This window comes from Anabrus simplex, chromosome 4, assembly GCF_040414725.1.
Source record: "Anabrus simplex isolate iqAnaSimp1 chromosome 4, ASM4041472v1, whole genome shotgun sequence".
Lineage (NCBI taxonomy): Eukaryota > Metazoa > Arthropoda > Insecta > Orthoptera > Tettigoniidae > Anabrus > Anabrus simplex.
The window spans coordinates 212,523,632-212,543,697 of NC_090268.1; the positions used below are offsets into that span (position 1 = coordinate 212,523,632).

Consider the following 20,066-nt stretch of genomic DNA (forward strand, 5'->3'; position numbering starts at 1 on the left):
CTAGATAACTGTCTTGCTAATGTTGTACAATAAAGTAGTTAAAGGTTTCATGACTTTAACGTAGCTTTAACACGTGGTTTAAGCTGAATTCTACTAAGTTTTATCATTTAAAGTATTTAACATTGGTCAATAACACCAGTATAAGCTTTAATAGAAAATCGAAATTAATTTCAAAAACTTCAAAATTAATTTTTTATTATTATTATTATTATTATTATTATTATTATCAATCTCTCTCCTTATTTAATTAACACGTTCCTCACCATCACACGATCGTGTTTCTAATTGATTTCTCACTGCATCATTCACATAGCAATTGTCACTTACATTCCAAAATAATTATTCTCCAATTAATTATTGTAACTCACTATCACCAGAATTCAAAGTAATTATGCAGCTAGTGAACATCTACTTCTGATTTTTGCATGGCATTTACGTTTCAAATTAATTTTAAAATATTTCAATATATAATATAAATGTGTTAGAAAAACTTTGTTATCCACGTGTGAGCTACTTAAATAATAGTTTACTTTACAAATCTATTGCTTTTGTGAAAATAACTAGATGATCTTTCCTTTTAAATCACGTTCATCAACAAAATAAATCCTTTCCTAGTCTACCTCGACTTAAATTTATCAAATTTTCCCTTAAGGGCACGAAAATTACTTCTTAAGGTAGCACACAACGATGAAAGTAATCTGCGTCGCCACAAGTACACGACCAGATCAAGTTATGATGATGATGATGCTTGTTGTTTTAAGGGGCCTAACATCGAAGGTCATCGGCCCCTAATGGAACGAAATGAAGGACATGAGATATGAAGTTAAAATTTTAAAAAGTATCCACTGACTAGAGTTAAAAAAGAATGGTAATGAAGAAAAATGAGGGTGAGATTAAAACAGTCAGTGGATCTAATACGCAATGCCTTATGTTCTATTAAAATAAGAGAAAGTACAGGAAATCGAAGGAATAAGGCATCGCCCAGTAATACAGATATTAACACATAATGTACGTTAGACGATAAAATAACACATTAAAATGCGCAACACAAACTAAAATGGAGTCAATGAGATAAAAGCGCAACTGACATAAACAACACTAGGACAAAGGACATCATCACACACGATAAAACAGACCGCTATCCCTCATAAAGCGGATGACGAGGTCTGCTGACTGCTCGTCATCGCGCAAGATAAGGGAGATAGTACTCGGAAGGTTAATACTACGGCGCAGATCGACCAGGTCCACACACTCCGTAAGGATGTGTACCACGGTAAGATGGTCGCCACAGGTACACACCGGAGGGGGTTCTCCTTTCAGTAGATGGGAGGGCATCAAGATACCGTGGCCAATCCGAAGGCGACATAATACCACGGCTTCCCTCCGCGAAGCCCGAAGGGAAGTCCTCCATACCTTCGTTGTTCCTTTTATCGCTCGCAGCTTATTGGGAAGTGGGATGGCCTGCCACTCCATCTCCCAATGAGACATAACCAGATGTCTCAGCTGAGAGCGAATATCATTTGCTGGAACCTTGAAAGGCAACGGGGGCAGTGTAACTGCCTCCTTGGCAGCCTGATCTGCTAACTCGTTTCCCTCTATGCCCATGTGGCTGGGGAGCCACACAAACGTAATTCTGGTGCCGGCATCCGAACACCCGGCCAGCAGGTCCTGGATCCGCTGCACCAGAGGGTGCCGAGGGAAACAGGTATCAATAGACTGAAGCGAACTCAAGGAGTCAGTACACACGAGAAAGTGTCGGCGTACATTGTCTAGTGCGTACCGCAGAGCTTCACAGATAGCATAGAGCTCTGCCGTGTACACACTACAGGTGTCCGGGAGAGCAAAAAGAAACCGATCATTGTCGACAACGAACGCACAGCCCACCTTCGTATCTGTCCTTGAACCATCCGTGTAAACGACGACCGAACCTGGATAGCGGCCAAGAACGGACAGGTAGATCCTCCGATAAATCGAAGGGTCCGTGTCTCCTTTCGGGCCAGTGTGCAAATCCAGGATGATTTCAGGTCGTCGTACAACCCACGGAGGTACCCCACTTGGTTGTCTGACAAGGCAAGGAATCGAAGGTACGTCAAACAATTCATAACTGCTATCCAAGCGTATCCCAACCGGCCGCGTCGCACGAGGATGAACAACGTACAACAAACGGTTGCCATTGTTGAATACGCAGAGATAGCTCGGATGAAGTGGCATCTGTCGCAAATTTGCAGCATACGTAAGTAGTAGTTGCTGGCGCCTCAGGTGTAAAGGCGGCACACCAGACTCAGCGAGCAGGCTAGCGATGGGGCTAGTACGAAAAGCTCCCGTCGCCAACCTAACCCCGCTGTGGTGGATACTGTTCAGCTTCGCAAGAACGCTTGGCCTTGCGGAGCCATATGCTGTACTGCCGTAGTCTAACCGAGATAAAATGTGTGCCCGATAGAATCGAAGGAGCACCACGCGGTCAGCTCCCCAATTAGTGCTGCTAAGAAACTTCAAGAGGTTAAGCCTCTTGGTGCATTGCACTTTTAGCTCCCGCACGTGTGGCTCCCACGATAATTTACTGTCAAAAAGGAGCCCAAGAAATCGGTAGGTGTCAACAACTGGAAGAACGACATTGCCTAGATAAAGCTCAGGATGAGGGTGAAGTGTACGTTGACGACAAAAGTGGACAACGGAGGTCTTTGCGGCAGAAAACCGAAAGCCATGTTCTAAGGTCCACTTCTCCACCCTCCTAATAGCTTGCTGTAACTGTCGCTCTGCGACTGCCATACTCCACGAGCTATAGTGCAGAGCAAAATCATCCACATATAGGGACGGTATTACGGCTGGACCAGCAGCAGCGACAATACCGTTTATGGCAATCGCGAACAGAGTGACACTAAGAACCGATCCCTGTGGGACTCCATTTTCTTGAACGTGGTATTGCGAATATGTCCTACCTACTCGGACACGGAATAGACGGAGGGACAAAAAATTCGCAATAAATACCGGCAAGTTACCTCGGAATCTCCATTGATGCAGGACTGAAAGGATGCCATATCGCCAGGTGGTGTCGTAGGCCTTCTCCAAGTCAAAGAAGACAGCTACCAAGTGCTGTTTTCGGAGAAACGCATCCTGGATAGAGCTCTCCAGGCGTACCAAGTGGTCTGTGGTGGATCGAGCGGCTCGAAATCCACATTGGTACTCGGACAAGAGTCCTTGTTTCTCCAGACACCACACGAGTCTGCGATTTACCATCCTCTCAAATAGCTTACACAGGCAATTTGTAAGACAAATCGGTCTGTAACTTCCTGCATACTTAGGATCTTTGTCAGGCTTGAGGACAGGGATGACTATGCTCTCTCGCCACTGAGACGGAAAATCACCCTCTGTCCAGATTCGGTTGAACACACGAAGGAGATATAGTAAACTATCATCACTAAGGTGTTTCAACATCTGGTTATGGATGTTGTCCGGTCCAGGAGACGTGTCCTTGCAAAGCGCTAAGACGCTGCGGAGTTCCCACTCCGTAAAGGGCACGTTGTAGTCCTCTGAAGCTTGGGTGGCAAAACTCAGGTGATGACGTTCTGCCTCCCGCTTCAGAGGGAGGAAATCAAGATTGTAATTCCCGGAGCCAGAAACATCCGCGAAATGACTAGCGAGATGGTTAGCAATCGCGAGGGGATCAGTGGCGACACTGCCTGCAATGGAAATTCCCGGTACAGCAGATGATCCTTGAATACCCGAAATTCGTCGAAGTTTCGTCCACACTTGAGATGATGGAGTATGTGACGTCATGGACGACACATATCTCTCCCATGAAGCCTTCTTACTTTGTCGAATAAGAACTCGCGCCTTAGCGCGGAATTTCTTAAATGTTACCAAGTTGGCCACAGTAGGCTGTCTACGGTAACGCTTATGAGCGCGACGGCGTTCTTTGATGGCTGCTGCTATTTCATCGTTCCACCAAGCAACGTGTTTTCGGCGAGGAGTCCCCGAGAAAAACGGAATGGACTCCTCAGCAGCAGCAAGAATAACTTGGGTGATGTAAGTTATTTCCTCGCCGACGGTCCGCCTGACGACATCTTCGCTAAAGACAGCTAGTGATGTGTACTTTGGCCAATCAGCATGTTTAAGAATCCATCGAGGGGGAGCCTCGACGGGTTTATGATTCAACAAAGTAAGAACGATGTGAAAATGGTCACTGTCACAGAGATCATCGTGTGCATTCCACCGAAACAGTGGAAACAACGTTCGGCTGCATAGACTAACGTCTAGGCGAGAATATGTGTCGTAACGTACACTAAAGTGAGTTGGTTCCCCTGTGTTCAAAATACATAAATCAGATCTGATAGGAGTGTTTCCAGCTCTCTTCCTCGGGGGCAAGGCGTCTCAGAGCCCCATATGGGGTGATGGGCGTTAAAATCGCCCAATAAGAGGAAGGGTGGTGGAAGCTGATCTATAAGATCAGCGACATCAGTGATGTTCAGATGCTGGCCTGGTGGAAGATAAACATTACACACTGTGGCTATGATAGGCAGCGAGACGCGAACAGCTACAGCCTCAAGAGGGGTTCTTAAAGGAACCTCTTCGCTGTAGCTATCAGAACGTACAAAAATGCCAACGCCTCCGGAAGCCCGGTGAGCATAGTATCGTTCTGTCGAGTATAGTTTGAAATTCCTCAAGACCGTGTGATGACCAGGTTGGAAATTGGTCTCCTGAATACAGACTATACTCGCTGCGTACTCACTAATAAGCTGACGTAACTCAGCGAGATGCCTGTCATAACCGTTACAATTCCACTGTAACAGTGCCATAGTGTGGACTATAAAAGGAGTGTTAGGTTATGAGCAACAAAATGCTCGTAAGCCTAAACACTATCTAGTTCTACATCCGTAGATGTAGAGGACAGCGCGACATCCATCCCGTCATCAAAAGATGGCAGGGGTGCCGCCCAGAACTTCGACGCTTTTCGGGCGCGAGGAGGTCCCCTACGAGGAGAGCGCGCAGGTTTGGGAGCAGGAGTGCCTCCCGGCGCAGACTCATATGCCCCAGATGGAGGGCATGACTTCTCCTTCGCAGGGGAAGTCCGAGAGCGCTCAGGACGGGCGCTCTTCTTCCCCTTTTGCTTTTCAAGTTTAGACGGGCTGGGAGATGGTTTCCCAGCCCTGGTCAACGAAGCCGCCTCCGCCGGCTGGGGCACGACTTTCGTCGACCTCCTAGGGGGGGAGACTTAGTCTTCCCCCCTTGCTGTGCCGGCTGGCAGTTCCCAGCCGGCACAGACTTCTGGTTGGTCGAAGGTGGGGTGGTCCCCCCCTTCGAGCTTTGACTACTTGCGACGTTGCTGGGAGCAGCAACAGTCGCCTTGGGCGCAGCGGTCTGGACAGGTGTCTTGGTCGTAAATGACGAACCTGGAAGACTCTGAGCTATCAAGCTATAGTCGAGTGTACGGGCAGGTGTATTCATAGAATGAAACTTACGGCGCGCTTCCTGGTAGGAAAGACCATCCAAGGTCTTGATCTCCTGGATCTTCTTCTCACTCAGGTATGTCGGACAATTCCGATCCCGAGGAGAATGAAAACCGGAGCAGTTAGTGCACTTGTATGGAGTTGTGCACTCCTCCGCGCCGTGAGCTACTCGTCCACATGTACCACATACAGCCTGATTCGAACAGCGAGATACCATATGTCCGAATCGCTGGCATTGATAGCATCGCATAGGAGGCGGGATGTACGGCCTCACATCGCAACGATAAGTTGTTACCTTGACTTTCTCTGGTAACACTGACAACTTGAAAGAGACAATGAAGGCACCAGTGGCAACGTCTTCACCGTTGACCTTGCGCGTAATGCGCCGGACGTGTGTCACGCCACGGTTCTTCATGTCTTCCATCAACTCGTCGTCAGTGTTCAAAATAAGGTCGCGGTGAAAGATGACTCCGCGAACCAGGTTCAAGGACTTATGCTCCTCCACTTTGACGGGGATTTCGCCAAAGTGCTCGCACTTAAGCAACTGATCAGCTTGCAGTGCTGTACGAGTCTTTAGAAGCAAACTACCGTTGCGCATTTTCTTAAGTTCCTCCAGTTCGCCATAGACGCCTTCGATGTGTCTACTAAACAGGATCGACTTCACCAGCTTAAAATCCTGCCCATCGGTTCTGGTAGCGACCAGAAACCTAGGGAAGCTGGATCCCATTCCTTCGCGCTGCGCATGTTCCCAGGGAGTTGAACCTCTCAGGGAAGCAAAAGTTAAAGTCTTAGGTGGGCGACCACCTTGTGAGAGCCGACTTCGTTTGGAAGCCATGCCCGATAGCATCCTCCCCGAATGCCACCCACTCCGATCAGGGGTCTCTGTAGCCGAACCAAGCAGCCAAGGCAATACCCACCTGGTCGTAGCAGGTATTGCCCGGGGTCCGATGTTGAACGATGCCTAATACGGGATGACTGAGGCAATGAGCACTAGGACTCCCTTCCTCCGGTCACCCGCAATAGCATGTACCCCATAGCGTGTACAGAGCACTAACAATAGAAAAAATAAATAAAAATAATTAATAATAATATGTCCTTCTGGCATTCGGCTGTGCGGGGACCTGCGTTGTCAGGCGGATACCACTGCCCGGGTACATGACACTCCCACCCGCCGCGTCCTGGGTGGTTGCTGGCACGGGCTTTCGAGCGTAGTCGCACACATAGGAGCTCCATCGCCGGGCAGCACGCACATCAAATTTTGAATGGTCTACATCTGACCCTCAGAAAAATAATAAAAAATAAAGAGGGGACCATGGCCACATGACCCTTTAAGTCGCCTTCTACGACAGGCAGGGATTACCTATGGATGTATTCAGCCTCTCCCATCCACAGGAGGTCCATCACATTATACCAACCGCAATCCATGTCCGCGCCAAGGTCGCCCCTTTTTGTCGCCTCTTACGACATGCAGGGGATACCGCGGGTGTATTCTGCATGTGTGTCCCTCACCCGTAGGGGGTAGTGTGTTTGGTCCGCGAGAGGTATTTTATTTCCCTCAAGTCCGCCGGCAAGCCGGTTAGGACCCCCCTATCCGCCACCTGGGACGCGCCACGTGGGAGTATCACCTCTCCCCCTGCTACGCCATCGTAGTAGGTTCGTGGCAGATCAAGTTAAATAGAACCAACATGATACAAGAAAAATACACATATTTACACACACACACACACACACAAACATTCATACTGGGAAACACGTATTTTATATACATTATTTACATCGAATCCTGTTCCTGCAAGTTTACTCTTGACTTTTAAGAATGGTCAGGTCACGTCATATCCAGTAGGAGATAATTTGTATACAGAAATTATTTTTGTCATTAATGGTGACTAGTGATCGAATTTAGGGATATCACTTGGGTAGGAATATGCTTCTCACACCGATGGAGATTCATCTAAGTTTTGAAATTATAATTGAAGATTCCAATAAAATCCGTAATCACTACCAGCGCATGGGTTACCAGTTGAAACTATCGCGTCCGTGTGACTCAATCGCATTATTATTATTCCCTATGCGTGAAATACACACGCAACACGTGCTCCATTAATTATAATTTATCTTGCGCTCCCAATAACACAAGAACAAGGCAATCATCATAAATAAATCATCCAATCGCTCAATTACATAATAAATATCCCGCAGGATTGGTCATATTCCAGATACTTCTTGAACAGAGCACATTCAATCTCACATATAAGGAATCTACTGTAAAGTTATGGCTCACGAGCGTTTAATTCTCTTTTACCCGATCTTTAGTCATTTTTATTATTACTCAAGTGATTATTACATCTACCACTCCTCGTGAAATGTCATAAAATTAGATGACTCGATCCTAAGGAATACAAGTGATTTTGAAAAGACACTAGGTTCGACCCTATCTCACAAAATGTACACGTAAATTCAAGTCCAATAAATTTCAACATTACAAAAAAGTAGATTTATCGCGTGGTCAGTGATTTTGAGATATTTAGCTCATAAGCACGGGAAATCATTCAAAGAGAGACTACATGTCTACTCTAACAGGTTCAAAATTTCATTCACACACGTGATTAGTCTACCACGACACCTTAAGAAATGGAAAAATGAAATGTTTCTAACTACAACAAAACTAATAGATCTACGATTTAAAGAAGAAAGACCTCTAGTTTTACAAAAGATGACACAGAAATTAAATTAAATGGTACTCAAGTTTAGATGAGGTTCGATCCCAGGTAGCAGTCAATCATTCCAGAATTTCCCCGGTCAGTTTCCTTCCAATGACCAGAGACGCCTCAACATTTTAGAGATCCATGGAGACTTGGTAGTCGAGGTCCCTCGATGAAGTTGAGTTGCAGATGATTGCAGAATTATCCATGTTGATGTGCTGCGGCTTTCGAGACGACTTCTGTTGAGTTCCGGACGTAAGCTGTAACTGAGATGGCAAGAATAAATATGGGCACAAACACACGCAGAATATTGATTATTCTTCTAGATAGTCACACTTAACTTGGGTTTTGAGATGATCTTTACTCCGTAGGAGTTAGCTAATTATTTCACTAAATTGTGGCAGTACGGGCGTCTGCTTGCACTGAAAGTTATTTCTCCACGTGGTCGTAGCGTCGCACAGCAGCGTAGAATAGCAGGTACAGAGTGCAGAAAGTGCAGAGTATTCAGAGAGTAGTGCATTCAGAGAGTGATTTACTCGGAACGAAGCTTTTTATATTCTCGGCTTGGGAGGCGTGTACTCCAACGAGAACGGTAATTGGTCGTTAGGTCTCCTTTAATTGGCTCAGACTATTCTGGAATCAGGCTGTCTGTCGTTCACGCGTGGCAGGGTAGTGCATGGACTCGTCACGTGATTTTCCTTGGCCTTGTCGAAGCTCAATCAATACATCGCCCCTCTGAATGACGAAAGAAACTGGTTCTGAGCTCGCCACACTACTTCCAAAATGACAGATCACAGCTCCGGGCAGACAATAAAACATTTAATGTCCGCTTGTTGGAAATATACTAGATATCGCCAAATTTGACGGGGACATTAGTATGGCAAAGTCGTAGAGATGGCGCAGGATGCACTGTTCTGACTCCAGTACGTGCTGACAGATGGCAGCACTAGTCACGTACTTAATCGTGGTGACACACCTAGAAGGCGGCAGATGGTGTTCCTATAGCTATTTAAAATGGCTTCATGTACACAATGATACAATCGTGCGTGAATGCCCCAGTAATTTCGACTCAATCCATCCAGTAGTTGCGAATTCCTTTGCTAGCATGCTCTGTTAAACAAACGATTCTTGATATATTTCACAGAATGAATAAATATTGTACTCATCAATTGTGTGTCAGATGTTACTGGCTGCCGTCTCGTGTTGTGAAGTCCCGTATCTTATTTAACGCAATCTCCACTTCACTTCTCTTTCCACTTCGTATCCTCGTCTAAGAATGTTCAAAGAACGTCGTCTCGTAATGCAGTGATACGTAATTTGAACCGTGAGCGAGTTTTCGGCACCAATATGTTGAGTTGTATCGTGCAAATGATAACTACGTCATTCTTACAACACTTTATTACTACAACATACAAAACAAAGCAAAATCTATAAGCGTAAAACTCCACTTAGTTATTAGTCCTTCCGCTAGGTGGCATTTAAAACTCAACAGTGGGGTCTGATAACGATGTGCACCTATCTGTCGAAAGAACTGAAGCAAACTCAAGCATTTTAGATTACGCGTTCCACTCATGCGTAATGGTGGTTGCATATACACCAAGGCGCATCTTGCCTAGTCTCGAGTTCGAATAATGCTCGCTTCTAGTATACAGGTACGTGTACCTACAGTAGCCGTCAGGTTCTGTACCGAAACCACTCATTCGTCTACCTACCAGTGCAGTACAATGCCAGAATGCGTATCATTTATAATTATGTTATACTGCATCGAAATAGAGCTCGGTAGAAATGAAAGCCCTAGTCGTTTGTTGACACGTATTTACGAAATGGAGAAGGCCCGTGGTTGATTCTTCGCATACTTTGCACAAACAACATTCTGCTCTGACTACCTGTAAGCCTAAGACACGCTGCTCGCCGCACAATGGGGGGACAACGCTCTCGAGATCTGTCGAAATTTCTCGCGATAAATAGTGCCTGCGCTAGTCTCGAGAAATCCAGAGAAATCTCGAGACCTAGTCTCAGACTGCCCATCACTACGCAGAATAATCAGATCAATGAAACACAGTTAGTTCATTTGAACTTTGGAAACCCGTGCAATAGACATTCATAGCTAAGTTCCCAAAGCGCAATACTTATTCAGTCGTACGTAATTATTAAAAAACCACGTTCACAATTGCTTCACAGGGAAAAAGCTTACATAGGCGAACTAAGAAGGCTGTCAAGAGGTAGGCCTACATCCTATAAGGGCTTCTATGAGAGAAATGTTAACTACGAGCTGTTCGCTGCTTAGTATGGAAGCGGAGGCAACTGGCAAGGCGTTATAAGCATAGCAGACTGCGATGGATACAGATATCATTCTCCACGAAGTTTTAATATTTTGTTATTGTTATGAAACTGTGCAATCTGATAATGATGAAAGTCTTAAAAACCATCATTTTCATGATTTTTGACTAATTTAACATTAACTGTGTTTTCGTTTATCTATGGCGTGGCTACCACCCGCATGGATAATCGAAAGTTGACTGTACATTCATCATCATGGTGCTAATAATTGGTTTTATCTTTATCCCTTTGCAGGAAGTGTTGTAGGAGCAGCCTCGTCTACGGCAGTGAATTCAGTTAGGAGCATGGCGAGTGCTGGAAAGAATGTAAGCAATGCAGTTCAGGTTACTACAACTGCTTTGAGTGTCGGATCGTTAGCTATCAATGGTATTGGACTAGTAAATACTGGTTTTATGCTGCATGAGAAGTACCAGGAGAATACACTAACACCGTTAGATGTATTCCAGTTTACAACATCAGTATTCTTTTTCACTCACTCAGCAGTTAATATGAGAACTGCTACGACAATCATCTCCGAAACACAAAATGATGTCATAAAGACATATCAGGAAAGCCTGAGAAGTAATCGCCACCGCAAAGCGTTCAACAGGCTAGCAAGGGATACACAGCAAAACATGAATGGAATGGAAGGCAAGGCAAAGATTATCAGGGCAATAAGAAACATACAAAATAAGGACGACTTCTTTGCGGGAGTAGTGAGGGTGAGAAAAGATATTCATAAGACTGAGAGCAGTGTTAAGTTTACAGAAACGGGTAAAGTTCAGATAAACCAAAAAGTAACCATTGACCCAATGGAATTCTCTCAAATTAAAAAGGGACAAAGACATATAATCCTAAAAGCATCCAAAGATTTGGCTGCAGGAACGCTGTCACAAAAACAATTTAATAAGGTGGTAAACCCAATTTTTCGGCAGAATAATATTTCAACCACATCTCATCAAAGACAAGCAATATCCAATATTTCAGATATTATGCACAGTAACATAATGGAAAGCAGTGACCGGAACAGAAATAAAATGTTTTCATGTAACCCAAGAGAATTGTACCAGATAATGCGGAATTACGATCCGAATTTACATCAACATCTACTATTAGTTGCCAAGAACGTGTGTCTACATATGGGATGGGAAACAGCTCACGACTTCTTGGACACTTTACAATACGTCTGTAGCTTTGTTGAAGAAACAGCAAAGAGAATAGAACATGATTACAACCAACAACTGGAAAATGCAAAAAGAGAATATGGTAATCAATTCAATCAGAAAGAATTTGATCAAAAGTATGGCATTGAAGAGAAAGCGTTTGTTCATTTCTGTTCACTAGTTCTGAAGCATCTTATTTCAGATCCCGAGTTCAAAGAAAGTCTTAACAGAAGTATAAAGCGTGCAAGAAATATATATGACAACTGTAAGGAAGCGTTAATTGCAAGTCAGAAATCTGTGACAGAAGAAAATGGAAGTGAAATTCTTGAGAGCCAAGTGATGAAAGCAGATTCCTCAGAGAATACTAAGGAAGAATTCATGTCTTCTGATGAATTGTCAGTCAAGCTCCAAAGTATGTTCATGCATGATGAATGTAGATCAACAAAATACACTGAGTTGCCATATGAAGAGACATCACCACGTAATTCAGTAATCTCCTACAAGGAGAATGACCCTCTTGTGAAATACCGAGAGTTCTGGGAGCATGATTGTTTTGTAGCATTGACAACCAGTGAGATTTATAAACTGGTAGAAGAAGCAACAGGAATTCGAGGCAGTGAAGAAAACTGTGCGTGGGAATACGATGGACTTGATGTACGAGCATATGTCATGTCTCCTCATGGCATGGTAACTGTAATTCTAAAATGTAATCCAGAGGCAGCAAATATTGTGGTTTACGTTCATCAAATGTGAGCCCTGTGGGAACCTTACGTTTACCTCTCATGTGCAACAACAAAAACAAAAGACATCAAGAAAAAATGCACAATAGAGCAGAAAGCCTCAACACAATCATAACAGAGTGCCCTGCCACTCGACATTCTGGAGTGGGCGCTCTGCTGAGAATGACGTTAACAGTGCTGGGCCATTGTATTTGTGGTATTGTTCATATTTGAGCAAATTAACCTTACATTAATATTACTTAAGAGTTTTCTAGTGCGAAGTTCAAAACCACTGCTGACTGAATTTTACATACCAGCCTTAAATTGACTTTGTTTTCCTCAATACAATACAATACAATACAATCAGCCATTTCAATCATTAAAATGATGTGGCCTCTTTAAGTCGTGGGTATAGGTAGGCCTTCAACAGTCTTCTCCAAGTAGAACGGTCTTGGGCAGATCTCATCCAAGTGATACCAGCGATCTTCTTGATATCTTTGTCCCATCTGTCCGGTGGTCTTCCTCTAGGCCTTCGATGTTCTCTCGGACTCCACTCCAGCACTAGTTTTGTCCATCTATCATCATTTCTTCGTGCAACATGGCCAGCCCACTGCCATTTTAAGGAGCGTACTCTCTCTAAGATGTCTTTAACCTTTGTAACAGACCGGATGTCATCAGCTCTTTTCCTATCTTTCTTTGTATAGCCTAGCATTGACCTTTCCATGGCTCTCTGCGCGGTCCGAAGTTTCCCTTTTGTGAATTCGTTCAGAGTCCAAGTCTCACAGCCATAAGTCAGCACAGGAAGGATGCATTGGTCAAATACTGTTTTCTTCAGATTTGCTGGCATTTTTGATCTTAATACTGAAGAATTCCTTCCAAATGCTTGCCATCCGAGCTTGATGCGCCTATAGATTTCTGGTCTTATATCACCTGTCATATTTATAATCTGGCCAAGGTAGATGTAATCACTGACCTCTTCTAATGGCATGTTCTTAATATTCACATTTCCAGCATTAAATTTGTTCAAGGTAGGAGGTTTTGAAATTAACACATGGTATATTAGAAGTATATAAGAATAATTGATTGCAAATTAAATATTTTCAGCACCAAGCAAATTAATTATTAACTGCTATTATACTAAATACAATTAAAACATACCAGTATTCAACAATCTGTACAAATAAGTAAATGTTTTCATCATCTTACTAGTATAAGTATACTAGCTACTTATATTGCGTTCTTAATATTAAGGGGAAAAGAAAACTGAAAATGGTGAAGTAATATATTTTATAATTCCATCTCATTCTTTCAAATTACAATATAAAAGCCACTATTACACTCTAATAAACAAATGTCTCTCGATGCCCACTCGCTAGCACAGAATTTCCTGATCTCACTCTCTGCCTGCTTTTGCTTGACTTGAGGCTGCACACATTAGAGTCATGTTGAGGGGTTCAATCAGCTGCGTGTAGGACAGGTAGATAGTCCCCGGCAGTCCTTCACAATATGCCTTTGTGATCTGCTCAGTTCCGCAGGCATATAGCGAGTCACTACGCAGCCCCCATCAGTGCAGAGTGGCATGGCTCAGGTCATCTCTTAAGCTAACACAATTTCTTTCAGGGAAGGTTAAATCTGGGCAGCTTCTGCATGGGATCGGTGACCAGCTCACTATTCCTCGGGTGGTTGTCCTGCCACTGTCACTTCCATAGGTGCCGACTTCTTTTAGTGGGTACAAATGGGTAAAAAGGACACTTAATAACACTAAAGTAAATAGAAGTTCAATATTTTAAACAGTTGAGATTTTAAAAGATTCGGTAAACTATGTTCGATGATGGTGGCGATTATCTTAAGAGGAAGTAGAACCGGGCAACCATTCTCTATTAACGCTTACCAGAGGGAAAAAGGAAAGGGTCTGACACTTCGAAGAAAAGGTATCGGTAAAGGGAAGGGCTATGAAGAGTGTGAATATGAAACACTCCCAAGAAAATGCAAACCTAATAAAAGAATTGACGAAGAGGTCAGATTGGAGAAATGAAAGTGAGGAGCCACGCGTAAGTGTAAACATCACGAGACTTAGCTATGAGAACCGTAGCTGGCAACCTGCCCTCTGAAGTTGAGAGCTCCTATTCCCCCCTTTAGTCACCTCTTGTGACAGGTACGGGATACCGTGGATGTATTCTGCTGTCCCCCTCCATAGGGGAGTCAGAAATCTGGTCAATCTAGCCAATATTTCCTCTCAGAGTTCAGAGTCCTATTTTGAAAACAGGACCTTAATCTTATTTTAAAAATTAAAATATGTTTATTTATAAGTAACCAGCAATTTGCACATAGGTCACTCCCTGAAGGGTTGGTAGATTAACTTTAACATTAACTTTAATTTACAATTGATTAATATAATTTTTGTTCCTTATTAACTTATAGATAAATAAACTACTTTATTTCCTTAAAGGAATAATATTACTTTTTCACCATTCAATACTTTGCCATTTAAACACAGATTAAAAAGAAGTTATGAAATGTAGAATATATTTCAGTCATTTGTGACCTCCCTCAGTTCCGAAAACATAATTTACATTAAAAATGCACACACGGTAATACGCTGCCAACGTTTTGAAGATATACGAATCGTAAAAAGTCGTATCGTCATCTTGAATACTTGTACAAAATCTGGAGAGCCAGTGTGGCAGCCATATATTGTCTCTGCGGTCGCGGAACTCACGAAGTTAAAAACATACCATTTTGAGTTATGTTCATATGCAGACTGTACATCAGTCCATTTCTGATGATAGAAGTTAGAATAATTAATTCAAGAAAGGAAAGTGTTATTTCATAATTTAAGTACACTAAACAAAAATTTATGAATATTATGACTTAGAGTATGCCTTTGCTGGCAGGACGTAGTGTTTACAGTGCACTGTGTCTTTTGGTATAGGCTAGAGCAATTTTGTTACTTTCATAGATCTGCCTCAGTCTTATCCTTGGCTTTGACAATAGGAAAGTGACTAAGGTATGAGCGATGCTAGTAATGCCAATCTTTATGCAGCCAGTCCCTGCTATGAATGGTGTGAAAATGTTGCTCATAGGGTCGGTTGGTGTATGCATTTCAGTGGGCTTGGCAGACTGATATGTAATAGCAACTCTGGCTCGGTGAGGAAAGCAACGGGAAACTACCTCACTCCTCATTTCCCTAGTACGCCTCTTCAGTAATGCCTAGGCCATCTATGATAGCTGATGGCAGAGCTGTTGAGGATCCCACCAGCGGAATCGCTGATGGACTGAACATACATACAAACTAAATTCTTTAAAACATAATAAGAATTATGTAACAATTATAACATAAGGTAAAATTGTGTCTCCATCAAATATAATTTGTGTTAATAAGGTAAATACATTTTTTTGCTAGGGGCTTTACGTCGCACCGACACAGATAGGTCTTATGGCGACGATGGGATAGGAAAGGCCTAGGAGTTGGAAGGAAGCGGCCGTAGCCTTAATTAAGGTACAGCCCCAGCATTTGCCTGGTGTGAAAATGGGAAACCACGGAAAACCATCTTCAGGGCTGCCGATAGTGGGATTCGAACCTACTATCTCCCGGATGCAAGCTCACAGCTGCGCGCCTCTACGAGCACGGCCAACTCGCCCGGTGGTAAATAAATTAACCAAAGCTGTATTTTATTACATATTTTACCATAGGCTACACTTATTTGAAGTGTCATCTCAAAATCCCATGCATTAATTTGCAAAACTAAATCTCAAAAGGAAAAATAAAGTACATTCAGTGGTTTTAGAAGATTGACCTTTGGAGAAGTCATATTGTCATAAAAAAATACAAATTAAACTTTGCGTTGAATTGAAACTTAGAATTTTGATACTTACACAAAATGCTAACTTTGATTTCCCAGAAATATCTATTTTGGACACAGTGGATACTATATATTAATTGGCGCCCTTGCACAGGTAGCCAATTACACAGTTCAGGCATCACATATTTCCAGCTTACAGCTTTGTTCCATATTTCGTATGTAGTAAGTGGCATTTGCAAAGTTACCTTGAAGTTGTGAATGTTTTGTAGTGAAGACATTTTGCATTACACGTGGAAACTTTGTGGGTATTTAAATACAGTAAATATTAAACATGTACTGGTACAAATACCATTCTTTTTATTTACAGTATATATCTAAATGTTATCACTAGCCTTACCTCAACACTGAGATACTCCCTTGTGTTTCGTTTTGTCTACTAAGCTAATAGTTGGATTGATAACATGGTCCAGGTCCTGAAATGTACTTTTCGTTATTCTGTTCAATGACAGGAACTTTCTATCATTTTGTCAGTCATTTTGCTACAAATGACCTACAGTTTTACAGCACAGTATGTGTATATATATATATATATATATATATATATATCATCTTCCTTTTCTATGGCTTTTCCCACACCTGTCGGGTCGCAGGTGAAAACTGTTTCTCACAGGTGGATTTGACCCCATTTTATGGTCGGATGCTCTCCCTGACGCCAACCCTAAGTGGAGGGATGTAATCACTATTGAGTATTTCTGTGAGGGTTGGTAGTGTGGTGTGTTGCCTGAATATGTAGAGGAGAGTGTTGGGACAAACACGAAAACCTAGTCCCTGAGCCAAATAATTAATCACACAAGATTAAAATTCCCGACCCGGAAGGAAATCAAACCCAGGACCCTCTGAACCAAAGGCCTAAACGCTGATCATTCAGCCAATGAGTCGGACGTATGATGTGTGTGTGTGTGTGTGTGTATGCATATATACAATAATACAATATATAATATAGTGTATAACTGTGTACTGTACTATGAAAGTTTATTTGAGAGTCTAAATAGTTCTTAGCCAAAGTGGATAGTATTGGTCATATTGCTTCTTCCTACTTCCAGAAGTGTGCTGCACCATAAATCTCTCTTAGAAATAAGTTTAGTGAAAGTCATGAATACAAAGAAGTCCACCCACTAATTCATAATGGAGATGTTTAAGTCTCTTTCTGTCCTCTTGCTGAATAAATAATGGAGAGATCAGCTCATGAATGTAGAACAGAGTTCTCCTCCTTGACCCTGACACACTGAAGCAAAGACTAACTCTCGATTTGCAGCAGCATGGCTCAATATACAGGGTTATTCACCTAACATGTTACACGGAAATAACTTCTAAACCATTAAAGATATCGGCGTTCTATTTTCATATTCTTAAATGGTGTCCAGGATCTCGTAAAATAACATGCTACTTAGTCTTATGGGGTGATTAATACCCGAGATATTGATACTAACTCCATATTTTTAATGGAATGTCCGACTCGTTGGCTGAACGGTCAGTGTACTGGCCTTCGGTTCAGAGAGTCCCGGGTTCGATTCCCGGCCGGGTCGGGGATTTTAACCTTAATTGGTTAATTCCAATGACACGGGAGCTGGCTGTGTGTGCTGTGTTCATCATCATTTCATCCTCATCACGACGCGCAGGTCACCTACGGGTGTCAAATAGAAAGACCTGCACCTGGCGAGCCGAACCCGTCCTGGGATATCCCGGCACTAAAAGCCATACGACATTTCATTTTTAATTTCAATGGAATGGCACAAATTCATACACCTGGCCTAAAAGTTCAGCTCCGTACGTACAAGTTCAAATATGTAAGTATTTTCAAAATCGGACAATTACTTTTGAGATATAAATAAGAACAGCATGCACGGTTTTGCATGCCGCATCTGACGGCGTGAAGTCAGGCAAGGATATATTGACGCGCAAGTAGTTTCCTGGGAGTGAGTTCAGCCACAGAACGAATACCAGGCATGTACTGTAAACATACTGTGATGTACCGTAACATACCCTGGGTGTGCAACGTTATTGTATGAATGGGAAACACACAATGGGGAAGGGAGATTAAAATTGTTCTGGTTTGTTTTGTGTTGTTTCGTTTTGTTTTGACATCCATGTGTAATAGTTTGCGCTCAGTTTAGCGTCTTTTCCCACGGATGGGAATCGGAAGGATTTGGAAAGGACGTCAGCCGTGGCCTATCCTAAAGGTACCTATCCGGCATTTGCCTGGTGTTGAACATGGGACACCATGAAAATCGCTTTCACGTTGGGCGAGGCAGGACTCGAACCTGCGCTCTCCCGAATGCACGCTACTACAATCGCGCTTGAGCTCCGCGGAGATTAATGCGTGTAAAATAAATAAATAAGTAAATAAATAATAGTGTTGCTGTCATCTCACCACGATCAGCTCTGAACATCCCATATAATAAGTCGAGCTGTTGACTCCTAATGTCTAACCTATCCCAACCATAATCCAGCATTGGTAACACTGCTCCTTCGTCTGAAATAACCCAGCACAAAACGAGGTGCGCTTTGTACCACACACACACACAAACTCAAGCAAACGGGGCTACATGACCACGTGTCAAACCCCCGGAAATGAAATAACAACAAAGAGCAACTCTTCTCCGCAGCCTGTCGAGTTTCTTAATCACGTATAGCGGCTAGCATTCGTAGCTGTCGCCGCGGTGATCCGGTTTCAATTCCCGCTCTGATAAGCAATTTAATTCTGGTTGGAGTTCTGGAACGGCGTACATTCAGCCTCGTGAGGCAAAACGGGGAGGAGGTGGGTTCGGTATCCATCTCAGCTATCCTGGAAGTGTTTTCGTGGTTTCTCACCGCTACTCCAGGCAAATTTCGGGATGGTTGCTTACTTACGACAACGGCCGCCTCCGTCCCAATTCCTCACCGGAATTACAAATATAGTACAGTACTACAGACACCACAATAAGCCAGGTTATCAGACACATTCTAACAGACATACAGTACACACACACACCCAAACACATGGGGCTACACGACCACGATGTCCAAGCCCCGGAAATGAAATAACAACAACTATTCTCTCTACCCCTTCGAGTGTCTTAATCACGTACGTCTGGAGAGGAACCCCAATAATAGGATGCATTATTGGAAGTCCGACCGTATAAGCATTACTGTTCTGGAGTATTAGTGTTTGAAAATGTGGATGTTGTCATGCAATCGCTACTTTTTTTTTTTTTTTTTTTTTTTGCTAGTTGCTTTACGCCGCGCCGACACAGATAAGTCTTGATGATGCTGCTGATGATGCTTGTTGTTTAAAGGGGCCTAACATCGAGGACATCGGCCCCTAACGGTACGAAATGAAATAACAAAAAGTACAAATTCATCCACTGACCAAAATAAAATAAAAAATGTCATGAAGAATGAATGGATAGACATGAACCCAACAAAAAACAAAAAACAAAAACAAACAAACAAACAAAAACAGTGGAGCAGACTCAAAAAAAGATCGTAAATAATAGTATTACTGACCAAGGGACCACTTATAAAGCACAATGATGCTTGATGTCTAAAGGGGTCCAAAATCCATGCCTAAGGCCCCACAGAATGGTACATGTCGCCAGTAAAGTAAAACCACGGTATTTGTCATGTTGGGGTACTAATCAAAAGTAGCGAAGACTCGCAGTGTTCCACACATATGGTACTACTCAGAAGTATTGTACTTCGTACAGGAAACGCAGACCTATGGTGTTTCTCACACAATGGCGCCACTCACAGCCAACGCAAACCGATGAGGCTCCCCACCTAGGTGTACTAATTACGGGCACCGGTATTCCCGTGGTGTTCCTCACATAGTGGGCACCAATCACAGGGCACGCAGACCCACGGTGTCGCTCAT

At 43.1% G+C, this 20,066-nt stretch overlaps 2 protein-coding genes across 2 annotated transcripts in view; one reads left to right on the forward strand and one right to left on the reverse strand.

The window, feature by feature from the left end:
• Nucleotides 1–12,689, forward strand: part of LOC136871768 (uncharacterized) — a 135,054-nt gene extending 122,365 nt beyond the window's left edge. The window contains exon 3 of the mRNA XM_068227205.1: nt 10,724–12,689. Within this exon, the coding sequence (XP_068083306.1) occupies nt 10,724–12,384 (1,661 nt within the window). The 3' untranslated portion in view covers nt 12,385–12,689. The remainder of the gene's footprint in view (nt 1–10,723) is intronic.
• LOC136872575 (SUMO-activating enzyme subunit 1) overlaps nt 1–20,066 on the reverse strand; it is a 189,178-nt gene that overhangs the window by 155 nt on the left and 168,957 nt on the right. The gene's annotated exons all lie outside the window — the stretch shown is intronic.